The 13,184-nt window shown below is 38.2% G+C and overlaps 1 protein-coding gene across 2 annotated transcripts in view; it reads left to right on the top strand.

The window, feature by feature from the left end:
• xylb (xylulokinase homolog (H. influenzae)) overlaps window positions 1-13,184 on the top strand; it is a 75,071-nt gene that overhangs the window by 18,290 nt on the left and 43,597 nt on the right. For both annotated transcript variants that reach the window (XM_036589609.1, XM_036589618.1), the window contains exons 12-15: window positions 3,588-3,703; window positions 6,583-6,698; window positions 6,934-7,007; window positions 8,826-8,922. In XM_036589609.1, coding sequence (XP_036445502.1) covers window positions 3,588-3,703; window positions 6,583-6,698; window positions 6,934-7,007; window positions 8,826-8,922 — 403 coding nt within the window. The remainder of the gene's footprint in view (window positions 1-3,587; window positions 3,704-6,582; window positions 6,699-6,933; window positions 7,008-8,825; window positions 8,923-13,184) is intronic.

The following is a 13,184-nucleotide window of genomic DNA, read 5'->3' as shown; positions in this document are numbered from 1 at the left end:
GCTAACGCTCCAATAATAAAGGACAGACTTCCAGTTACTGAAAAACTGAGATGTTCAAAGTAAGGAGTGTAATAGTCATGGAAGTAACAAGCTTAAAGTGTCTTTATTTAAACTAGAGTTGATATGAAAACCCATACAGTGCCAAACTAACCCCTGTTAACCCTGTCGTAGGGCTGGTTTAACAGACATAAGGAAATTAACAGATTTCTACATTAAGCATTGCTAAACATTTCTTTAGGGTTTCATGCCAACCTGGCAGTGCAAACAAAGTGGAAAAATGATGAAGACAAAAATGGGAAGATTTGATTAGCATAAATAGAATCTAAATCTAAATGACTAAATCATGTCTCTCACACAGGTTCAGGTGTCTCAGAACATCGATTACAAACATCAACACAAACTTTATTTATTCCTACGTATTAAGACTTTATTAGCATTTAACACATTGCCTGTTTATACATCGCTGGATTTTCTGTCTGCAAGTCACTCAAAACATCATGGAGTCGATAATAGAACAAACAGTGATTCCGGTATTCTGATACTGGGACCTCGAACGGAGCTCTTGAGTGCTGAGTGATATTTTTTGTTAATCTTATATTTTTCCACCTGCTGTTGATGTAATCAAAAATGTTTCAGAGGCAGGTGAAAATCATTATGTTCAGATGGAAGATTACTGTCAATAAATGCTTAATATTACCAAGGACATAAACTAACAAGACAAAAGCGTTCATTTTGATTCAAAGTTGATTTTAACATGTAAACTTGTCCACTCGTTATCTTTTGAAAATCTTTTCCATGGAATGCAAGATCAGTGCAAGCTGCCATTGCATTTCCATTGCCGCAGGTTTATAGATTTATTCTGAACACGTTGTTGTCATGTTAAAGCGACATACGCTCAATGTAAATGAAATAAGACATGACTAAAGGATTTATGGTGCAACTCAGTTTACTAAAAAAGGTAGTTTGAAACAAACTAGTGTGCTAACTAACTTCGTGAAAACTTCACGCATGAATTTAAATTCCGTGTTATGCAAAACTGGTGCAGCTGGTCCAGATCGTGTTGGGACAAACAATAGTTAAAACTTGGGATGCATTTTTTTTGGGATAGCATTTTTTTCAGACTGAGTACAAGTGCATGTTTTTAGTAGTCACCAATAGCATACTGAGTAACCTACTTAGAACGAAGTAGACGTTAGTGTAAATGAGTACAGTGTACCTTAACAGTTAAATCATTGAAATCTAACTGATTTTAAATGGAGTGCATTAGCTAGCTATGCTATATTATTCAATGCTTAGATTGAGTAGCGCTGCAGTGGAGAAAAGCAGATCTAGTTCCCCATCAGAAAAGTGCTTCTGTACAGCTGTGGTTTTGCTCCTCATCTGTGTCTTTCAACAACAGTCGCTGTAGCTCAGTGTCAGCAGGAATCATATCAGAGGCTAACACATCTGAGGAGCTCGCTTTTGGAGTTATTGTCTTCTCAGAGTCTTTTGTTTGGCTTGTTAAGCTGTAGTTGAACATCTTCTAAAGGCAGATTTACACTATGGGATTTAGAAGTCTTGTTCTTTGGTGACTCACACTTAACATTTGAATAGACCATCGTGTCTACGATATATATAGGCTCGTGCTGTACAAAAACATTTTGTCCATGCTACGTGAAATTGAGCCTCTACGGGTAGCTGTCTACAAACAATTCAAATAAAACTAGAGTGACCAGTGACTTTCTGTCCGACTGTGTGAGCAGATCCTCCTTCACTGCGTTTGTTCATTAAGGCAGTCTACACTCAGCTTATCTCACACAGTATCAGCAGGTATAGAAGTGTTAAATGATGAGTGACAAGTAAACAAATAAATGAGTGCGGTATGGGCCCAGTACCCTACACCAGTATCGATATTGATGCATCCCTAGTTGAAACTGCAGGGCAGTGGGCCCCCAAGGTTGGAGTTCAAAAACACTGGTTCACTTAGACTACTGACTCTTAGTCCTGGTCCTAAGGTTGGATCAGGTATGTTGAACATAAAACACACCAGAATATGTGGGGATGCTTCAGGATCAGGGTTCAAAACCACTGGTTCAGTAGAGTAAAGTGTAGTATATTTTAAATACAACTTTTATACAGTGGAAGGTTCTTTGGGGAACCAAAAGCAGTTCTTTTATGGTATCACTCTTAACAGCCCAAATTAGCCACCAAGTATTGGAGCCCTTAATTTCATAAGCTTTTAAGTAGCAATAAAGTGCAACACTGATTATGTAGTTCATCCATTTATGTATTGTGCACATCCTTCACATGAAGTGGGAGTGATCAAAACATTCGTTGTTCTAAATTGTAGAAGCTGGATTACAGGCAGCACATAAGTTATTCACAAGCTCACAAGCAGAAGACCCTTGTGTTTGTAGCATCAAACTCTTAGACCCATGGCGCTTATGTAGTTTGTGTTAAAGACCTTCATTTGATCAAAGCACTCTTTGACTTTAGCATTCTTCATCTGGCAGTTCCCTCCACATAGTTAGATTGGGTCATTTTCCCACACTTCGGCAAAAACGTTGTTGGAAGAAGTTGGATTGGGGTAAAAGTAAGTTGATCATAAAATAGAAAAATAATGGTAGCAAGTTATTCTAACCTAAAAAAAAATACAGTAATTTTCTAGTTGATAATAAATAGTGAGTTAATAATTGTAGTGGTACCAAGTTGGTGATGCTAGTTTTTAAAGTTGTTACTAAAAAGTAAGTTGGTGATAAAATAGAAGAATAATGATAAAAGTTATTCTAACCTAAAAATAATTTTATAGTTGATTATAAGTTAGAAATTGTGGTGGCATCAATTTGGTAATAAAACAGATGAATAATGCTAGTAAGTACTAAACTAAATTTAAAAATTGCATGAAACTTTTCTAGTTGTTAATAAATGATATGTTGATAGTAAAAAGTGGTAACTAGTTGTTACTAAAAATGGAAAAAATTCATAACAGACTATTACATGGAATCAGGGCTGGAAAATGCAGCATCAAATATCCCTTTTGTATTACCTGTTAACAAAACACTATTGATCTTTTATAAAGCATAGATCTGGCAAAAACTCAAATTATTTCAGTGATGGAAAAAACTTACGTCATACCATATGCATCTTTTATACAACATGTTTATCTTTCTTTATCCTAACTTATTATTTATTAACAGCTGGAAAATTAGCGTAATATATTTTGGAAAGTACATCATGTTCCAAAAAAAATTACCATATTATTACCAACCTGTAAAGCAATACAAAATTTTTTGTAAAACTTATTATACGTGCAAAAGACATTTGCCACTGTTTTGATGTGAAGAGGTAATAAGTAAATATTGCTAAAAGCACATTATTATGCTCATGCATATTAAAATGTTGAAAACTATTAGTAATGGATTTCTGTACTGCTACAGCCATGTGCTAGCATGAACTCATAACTTTCTCTTTTTATGTATCACAAAGAATATCACATCATAATATGTAGCACTGTAATTGAAATACAGTCTTTTGCCCATATCATGAAGTTTTAGTACAAAATAGTTGGTTGTAGTTGTGAAATCATTTGAGCTCCATTGTTTTCACAGGTGAGCTTGGGTACAAGTGATACTGTCTTCCTTTGGATCAAGGAACCGAGGCCCACACTGGAGGGCCATATCTTCTGCAACCCTGTGGACAATCTGTCCTACATGGCTTTGATCTGGTAAAGTGTCTTATGCTTTCACAACAAAGACTTGTGGATTAGTTTCAAATACATCTGTAGACTGACAGGATGGACCACGAAACATTTTTTTCATAGGTGGCCCTGGCATCATTGCCAAATATACACAATGCTTGAATGAACTTATGAGTAAAGAATTCTGTTTATTTGAAGTAATTGGTTATTGTTTTACAGACTTTCTTTACTTCATTCTTTTGTTTCATAGAAGACACTCAGTGTCGTCTGCTTTGCTATCAAGATGTTTAATCTGCTTCCAGAATTCCAAGAGCTTCTCACTACTAAAGGCTAAAATCAAATCAGCACAGACTTAGACCAGTGATAAAGAAGCAGAAGCCAAGTAAAGGTTTTTACTATATTGATTATGATAAAGATATGAAATGGAATATACACTGTATGTCCAAAAATATCCAGACACCCAGTATAATTGGTGCTGACACAGATGTTTAGTTTTGCATGTACCACTTGTATAATCTCCGTAGGAAAGCATTTTCAGTAGAATGTGATGCTCTGAAGCAGCTGCACATGAGCCTGAGGTCATGATGACCAATGGCAACTGTCAACTAGAGGAGTTATAAAGCCTTGTTCTCTGGAGTGATAGAGCACCTTCTATCTAACTATCTTTGGGATGAGTTGAAGTGGATGTTGTGATCTAGAACTAATCATCCGGCATCAGTATCTGACCTCACAAATGCATTTGTGGCTGAATATGATCAAATGCTTACAGTAACTTTTGGACATATAGAGCTAGTTTCCCAGGTAAGCATAAATCCATTGACTAAATTGAAGCATCATTAGTGATTCAATGTTGTAATTTCTTTTTAGTCTGACCTAAAACTTAATCTGGGAGTCTGGAGAGTGTTAAATTGGCCCATATGTGTAGACCAGGTCTGGATTTTATACAGTGATATCCTAGTGAAACATCTTTGGCCCGTGTTTTAAAAAAAGTTTGATTCAATCAAAAATACTTTTTTTTGAGCTACTTTGGTTGTTTTTGCATAGGTATTTATTATTGTTTGGGATAGAGAATGAAAGAAAGAGGAATATTCGTCCTTAGATGAGTTGTCCTTTTAGAATGTGAATTTTCATCTTAAGCAGTAAAATGGTTATGTGTGTTGAATTACTGAGTGGCTATTTTATGAAGACTCTTGCAACTGTGTAGGCATGAAGCAGCCAAGTAATTGAAGTGCTCGGCACTTCAGCACTGTATTTGAATGACTGTAGGGAAATATCAAGCTGGCTGCTGACTGAGACAACAATAAAGGTCACCCTCACACTGCTAGCAGAAAAGAGTGCATTTTGATAGATATTCTACTTTTGTGCTGTATTAACATCTCTATGCAAGCTTTCTTAAGTCTCCTCATTCTGTAGACACTTCACTGGCCTTGTAGATATTCTCATGTTTGATCTCTACCAGCTCAAATCTCTGACTGGGATATACAGATCACTTCAGAATAGGGGGACATTATAATGCCATTGTGGTGCTTTTGGTAAGCCTTATCAAGGCAGTAGCTGGTAATTAACTGGTGGTTCATTACTACTTATATGCTTATTTTACCTCAATAGCAATAATACATCTCTAGCTCTAAATCTTCAGCTCTAAATAAAAACAAACTGACCCTCTATTCTAAAATGAAGATTTCTAGTGAACATGTACTAAGTGTTAATGTCTGGTATATAGACCCCAGTTGAATATGGGTTCTGCATATACTGCATATTAACATAGCTTGTCAGTACCTAACATGTTAGCTTGCATCTCACGAAGTGCTAGCTGGATGTCCATATGATATTTATAAATAATACACTAAAGATTATAATGTCTAATTCACTTTATTATTGATTTTGTTTGTTATTGATTCTGCGACTGCCCCGTCGTCCACACCATCCCCTCCATGCCTTTTTTTGGGGACTATTTTGCCTCGCAACTCCCTACATGTATCTCTCCAAAACTTTGTCTCAAAACTATCGTAAAACAATGTTGCAGACATCAGGCAGCGTACTCATAACCATTTCATGCAATAACTTTTTGTGAGGGAGCTTTTAGTGGCAGTTACATCAAATGTCTGGTTCCTATTACAACCACTGTGAACAATTATGACCCTGTATGTTTCTTTAGAATGAAGCATTTCACATCAGACAGCTCTGAATTACTTTGTTTACTTCATAACCTTTTAATTATGCAGATTTTTGAAAAAAAGGTGGAATTCCCCTTTAACTGCGCTGGATGGGCACAAATTGTGATTGGCTAGCACATATATGCAATTTGAATAATGTTTAATAACATCTACCATTTTTACGGTTGTACCACTACTATTTACATATTGTTGAAGCAGATTTAATGAACTGACACAATGGAAAATTACTAAGTAGAGGTACAGCTTTTGGAAAAAGCCCCCATACCTCCTAGTTTGAAAACTGCTGCTTTAAAGAACTCTACCCCTCATGTTTAAGCATGTGGCGGAGGATGGAACCCACTGAGTCTTTAGTAGAATGGTGGGATAGTAGCACAGTGGCCGATAGCCCGGCACTGATGTTAGGATTTATCTGGAAGGTTTCGGGTTGTAGGTTCGTTTATTGTTCCGGACTGGCAGCTGGAAAAATCAATTTGATCACCAGCCGCTAGCCTTCCTTGACTTTTAATGCCCAAGATGGTCTCATCGTTCATTTTCTTTTACGTCAGCTCAACCCAAATGGCCCTTGAAATTACCCCATTTCCTTGTTTTTACTTCACGACCCTTGGGTGTTGACAATAGGTAATAAAAGCCTATAGAAACACACTGCATTTCTTCACTGATGTTTAGTTAGTGTGCACCTGGATGGCCTCAGTTCAGCTTGTCACCTGTGATGCCCGCTCTTCTTTTCAGCTACAAGAATGGCTCTTTGACTAGAGAGAGGATCCGTAACGAGTGTGCAGGGGGATCATGGGAAGGTTTCTCCAGAGCCCTGAGGTCCGTCCCCATGGGAAACAATGGAAACATAGGTGACCATCATTCTGCTCCATTTACTCTACAGATTAAAGGCATAAGTCATAAGCATACTTACTCTGTAGATCCCTCTGACTTCATCAGGGGAAATTGGGTTATATGTGTTCATACGCCGCACAGAGATGTCACTGTCCCTTAAGGAGCTAATGTTAAATAGAGCTAATGTTAAATAGAGGGTGTTTAATTAATTAAATCTAATCTAAGGTTTCTGGTTTGTCACTTTTGTTTCAGGCATTTATTTTGATGCAGTGGAGATCACACCCCCAGCGGTTGGGATTCACAGATTTGATCAGCATGATAGACGAGTAGGTACTTTTAGATATTTGATATAGTTAGATTAGTTAGATAGATTTTTGATGTTGGAAGAACATGAAGACGTACTATTTGAAGGTTTAGACTCAAACCTTATTGCCTTATTAAAGCACTCATATCAAGGAAGCCTTTTTTTCTTTTTTTTAAGAGTTTGATAAGTTTCAAAACACATCGTTCACTAAGCTGCAAAACAGCTTGCTTTGAATTCATTGTTTAGCAGCCTTGCCCATTCACACTGAAGTTACTAGGATTGTTTCAACATGGACTACTTTTTGAATGAGGCGCAATATGGGAAAACAGAGCTCATTTACCTTTGTCAGTCTTAAAAACACAGCAACAAAATAGCCAGTTTAATTTAAAGGGATAAAGAGAGGTTGGAAAGTCATTGTGTAAGAATGGATTGTGACTGTTTATGGTGCATAACAGTACAAACGTTATAAGTGGAAAATAAAATACGAGAAAATGTAGGATATGAGCCCTTTGATGATGATAGTTATTTTCATATACAATGATAACTAACTACCAATTATCAGAAACATGTGAAGTTACATAAGACTCACATATTAGGATCATTTCATGCACTTGTCTGCAACTGAAATGGTTTTAAATTGGTTTTAAAAAAACTGAAACCAAACTTTTGAACTGCAAATCCAAACTTTTGAGTCTTGGTGTAAATATTTAAAATCTGTTAAACAGTATATATTGCTCATAAACAGTAATATACAGCTGTGATCTTACACAGACTGGTAATGTATGCACTCTTAATGTTTGTTTAAAAAACTGATTTATGTGCTGATCAGAATATAGATTAAGGTAGATTATATGAATTACAGAGTAGTTTTATTATAACTGTATTTCAGTATTTCATTATAAATATAATTCAGTTGCAAGATTATTTTTCTTTTCTTGTAACTTATCCACTATTGACTGATTTCTTGAAGCCTGAATGTTAAAAGTGATGGCATTTGAAGTGTTTTTTTCTACATTTTGCTCACATACAGTTTTAATTTAATTGTGCCTTTTTCAAATTAGGTCATGTTACAGTCAATTTGCATTGTACCTGTAATTCACGGAGGGCTGCAATGCATGTAGTGCATTGCCCACAATTCATGATACTGGGTTCACAATTCAGTATTCTTATGATATTTGTAACAAAATTTGAATGAAATTGGACTATAATCATGTTGTTGCACAGCTTACTAATGACACAAGGCAGGAGGAGTGCTGGTGTGAGTTGTTGATTGATGCTGATCATTTGAAAACGTTCTATAATTAATAGATGTCCGTTCTCCACAATTCACAGTTTTGCCTTGTGATATCACACTGTCATGATATATTGTCACACCCCTAACCAAAATGATCAGTTTTCATTCTTATCAGAACAATTCCTTGTATTACCATTTCATCAGATCGTGGTGGTAGTAGTAGTAGTGCTGTATTTTCATCAGTAGTCTCTTCACCACTAGTTATGTCCACATGCCCTTTGCAAGCTGCACTGTGGGTGAACTGCTGGGATTGTCTCTGTGGCTAGAAGTTGCCCTTTTCCACTGATCTAGGATCGCCCTGCCCTGCCCTAACTCTAACCCCGCCCGGTTTCAGACGTGAAGTTGAAAACTGCTCTCAGATCAGTGTGAAAGGGCAGCTTCAATCAACAGTGGGATTTATAGCTGCCTTATGGTGTGAGCTGAGGTCACTGCCGCTGCCCGGCTCATCTGTGGGAACGCCTGGGCAGTGAAAGAAAGCTTTGTGAAGTCAGGAATCAGCCTTCTGTCCTGTATTAAAGCCTGCCTTTGTGCTTCGGCCCTGCACAGGTAGCTACCTTCACCCAGGAGGTGGAAATTCGAGCCCTGGTTGAAGGACAGTTCTTGGCAAAGAGGGTGCATGCCCAGAAGCTGGGCTATAAGATCAGTAAGTGTTCACTCTCACTTTATCTCAACCTCATGTTCTCACTCATGTTTCTGTATCTCATCCCTCTGCAGCTGTCTGTCTCCGCTTGCTTCTCTTTGTCCTCCTTTTCTTTTCCCCTCACTCCAGTTTCCCTGAATTTCGTTTAGTTCAGCTGCTTTCTTCCTCTTTTTATCCTCTTTCCTTCATTCCCCCTGTTCCTCCCACCTATATCAGTGCCTCCAAACTGCTTAGCGCATCTGTATGTTTCTCTGTCTGTATCTCTATCTCTGTGTATAATCTCTGGTGTATCTGTCTGTCTGTCTAATTGTCTGTCTAAATATCTGTCCATTTGTCTGTTTGTGTGTCTGCCTGTCTGTCTACCGGCCTGTCTTAACATATGTCTGTCTGTCTGCCTGCCTGCCTGCCTACCTGCCTGCCTGCCTGCCTGTTTGTCTTTATATCTGCCCATTTGTCTGTCTGTGTGTCTGCCTGTCTGTCTGAATATCTGTCTGTCTGTCTGTTTTTATATCTGTTCGTTTTCTTTCATCTGTCTGTCTGCCTGGGCAGCCCGGTGGCGCAGTGGGTAGCGTTGTCACAGCAAGGAGAGGAACGATTCCCTGGCCAGGTGACCGGGGTCCTTTCTGTGTGAAGTTTGCATGTTCTCCCTGCGTGTCTGTGTGGGTTTCCTCCGGATACTCCAGTTTCCTCCCACAGTCCAAAGACATACAGTCAAGCCAATTGGACATGCTAAATTGCCCCTAGGTGTGAATGTGTGAGTGATTGTGTGTGTGGATGTGTATGTCTGTCTGTCTGCCCTGCGATGGACTGGTGACCTGTCCAGGGTGTATCCTGCCTTCCGCCCAATGACTGCTGGGGTAGGCTCCAGCTGCCCCCCACCGCGACCCAGAAGGATAAGTGGCTTAGATATATGTGTGTGTGTGTGTGTGTGTGTGTGTGTGTGTGTGTCTGATTGTCTAATTGTTGTGGATTTCAGTAGTCTTGTCTTGAACTTGAGGATTAAGGAATTGGGTCAAATCAAGCTCTGTTTGAGCTGTAGTCTTATCTTTATGTCATAAAAAAACAGAAAAAAAGAAAAAAACAGAGGTGCTGCTTTCCATTACCAGCTTTGTTGTTACATTACCATGATGTTGGTTTGAGTAGGACTACTGTAACTGAGGGAGCTCCAAGTTCTGTGAATTATAGAAGGTAATTCACTCTGGAATTATTACTTAGCAGACTTGTAAAATCTACAGACATTACAGATTCGAACTGGATTAAAATAGCTGATCTGGTCAGAAATCACTCAAATTATAGCACCCCCCCAGTTAAACTAATATGGCTCCAATAGGGCTTAATGTGCACCTCTAGTAGACTCTTACTGTAAGAGTGCTAGATTAGGGTGTAGTTTTTCCACTTTTTAAACACTCCAGCACTTTTCTGACAGGGAATTTAGAAGCAGCTCAGGCTGTGTGCACTAGTACACTGAGCGAAATAGCTTCCTTCAGTTCGTCTTATTGGCCAACAGTGGGTTTGTTATACTTAGCGCTACATTTTTCCTGACTTTTGAGGATCCTTGTAAAGCGCAGCTGTTAGTTTTTGCTTCTCATTATATTGTACTGAGTGTTCACTTTTCCCCCTCAGTTTTGTTGAGGCAGAAATCACAGTGAGGATAATTACATTACAAGCGGGGAAGCTTGCTGCCGACAGCCACCGAAACAAACACACTTTAATTAAAGCGCGATCAGGCGCTGAGAGAGGGGAGTATGTCCCAGCCTGAGAGGAATTCCTGTGCCTACTGGCCGACCTGCCCTGCTGTTGGTGAAGTCAGGAATGCATTCAGTCTCTCTCTCTCTGCCTCACTCATTCTCAAAGATTTAGAGAGGCTTAGCAGCTCCTTTTCACAAATTTGGCAAAATCCCTCCGAATTAGAGCAGTAGTGTCAAGACTTTTGGCAGTCACTTCAACACTTGACCGAATCATGTTGCGGCAACTCCCTGCTCACGTAGCTTTTGTTTCTCAGACAGCCAAAATGAGGTGTTGCAAAATTAACGTTGGTCCGAAGACATTGGGTTTACATGCATGCGTGTTGGGTGAGTTTTCAGTTAGTAAAAGTGCTTGATCAATCTGAAAGTGGCGATTATTTTGTAATATTAGAAATATTTGTAATTAGTTAATTATTAGGTAAAACATTCCGTAAGGCATCTGCTTCCTTTTTGGCCAAAGTAAAATTATTAGGCTGTTTTAAAACATAAACATAGTAAATAGTTCCTTCAGGAAGATTTGCCTGTACCTCATTCGGTGTATTTTTATTTTTTTTTATAACAATTCTGAATTGTACCAAAACGTTGAATCATCAGAATGAGTTTTCATGATTAACTTAATCATTTACCAAAGACACTAATCATTAGATTAATGTGAGATACTTGTTGGTATGTGTGTGCTGACTGTGACATGTCTGTTTTGCCATGAAAAAGCAAGTGTCAAATAATGACAAATCAACCTTTTGCCCCTGTTGCATGTTACACTGTTATCATGCTTCTCTTCCTCTGCTGACTAATTTAATATGCATATTTTTTTTGGCCCTCCCAAAAATAGCCGTTGTGTGCTTAGTGCTTTGTTGAACTACAGCTTATAACCATATTTTGGAATATTACCTTCTGTGTTCCAAGGAAGAAGAATAATAGCATATACAGTAGTTTTACTTCATTTATGTTATATATTTAATTTCCAATCAAAATGGCTATTAAGCACAAGTTAAAAAATAATAAAACATACAATGCTATGCAAACAGTTTAGGAAATTAAGAACATTATATTTAAAAATCTCTTTATCTGGTCAGTTTATTTGTGGAGAAAAACAGTGATATTAGAAAAATACAAATAATATTAATACAATAAATTTTTATTTTACATATATGTTATGTTTTTGTTTAATCCTCTTTTCTTAGTGGCAGCCCAGTAGAAATTGTAGTTATCATTTAATTCTTGGTTTGACCAAGCAGTACGTTCATTAAGTAAAATCAGTGTTGATGATGGAATTTAACAGATCCATGCAGTGGATGGTGGCATCAAGGACATCCGACTGCCTATGATTTGAAATAATGTGCTTAGATGTCTAAAACGTTTGCTCAGTACTGATATATTTAACAGAAAATTATACAGAAGCCTAAACTAAATCAAATTTTTCAGTGCTTAGTGTGTCCACCCTCTGCCTTTATTACAGCTTTCATTCTTTGCAGGGCACTTGCTTTTAATTTTTGTTAGAAATCTGCAGAGATATTTTTCCACACCTCCAAAGTTCAAAGTTGGTTGCATTTTCTGCTTCTCACGATCCAAGTAAGCCCAAACACATACAGTGTTTTTGAAGTCTGGACTGTAAGATGGCCAGTGCATTTTTCTGAGAACACCAGCAGCTTTGTTTGTTTCTAAATCTTTATTTAATTTTCAAATGTTCTTAATTTCTGTCTATTTGCTTTCCTCAATAACTTGACAGCTGCACATACTTTCAAACTCACAGCGTTGAGATATCTTCTCACAGTGGAAGGATGGACAGAAACACCTGTGGATTTTTTTCAGATCTGAAGCAAGAGTGGAGCTTGATTTTCTCCTCTCTCTCAATGATGAAAGCTTTATCTGATTGTGAAAGTTTTGGGGGTCTATTGGGTATTGCACAGTTGTTAGGAGTCCCATTTTCACTTAATGTTTTAATCTTTTTTTGGACTCAGATTTTGGAAATGTGTCTTTTGTCACTTATTTTTCTCTGACTCATTCCTTATGCAAGTGGATTATCTTGGATCTAATCTCCTTCTTGATGTTTTTTTCCAATTTTCTCCCCAAATTAGTCGTATCCAGTTCCACCCACTAGGTAGGGCTCCCCTAAACACACAAAACCACCAGCGATAAGAGGGCCAAGGCAAACACAGGCTTCCTCAGAGTCCTGTGAAGCCAGCCACTGCATCTTTTTGAACTGCCGCTAGCACAACATCATTGGACAGCTTGAACGTGCTTGGAGGAGAACGCTAACCTCCGATTCTTTTATACCAGCCAACAAACACCTGCTCTGGCTAGCATTGCGCCAAGTGATGGGGGAGAAGGAGGGCCATCCTACCCACCCATCCTACCCAGAGCAAGACCAATTATGCTCTCGGACTCCTGGCCGCGAATGGCTGTAGCATCACCGAAGATCAAACTCTCAGTCTCCTGATGATCAGGCCAATGCTTAGACAGTTATGCCACTCAGGAGCCCCTCAGCTTCTGGCTGTTTTGCACAGTACTGTGTAGCAA

Source organism: Colossoma macropomum, unplaced genomic scaffold (genome assembly GCF_904425465.1).
Source record: "Colossoma macropomum unplaced genomic scaffold, Colossoma_macropomum, whole genome shotgun sequence".
Taxonomy (NCBI): Eukaryota; Metazoa; Chordata; class Actinopteri; order Characiformes; family Serrasalmidae; genus Colossoma; species Colossoma macropomum.
The sequence above is the reverse complement of the archived record's forward strand: the minus strand, read 5'-3'. Positions and strand labels throughout refer to the sequence as shown.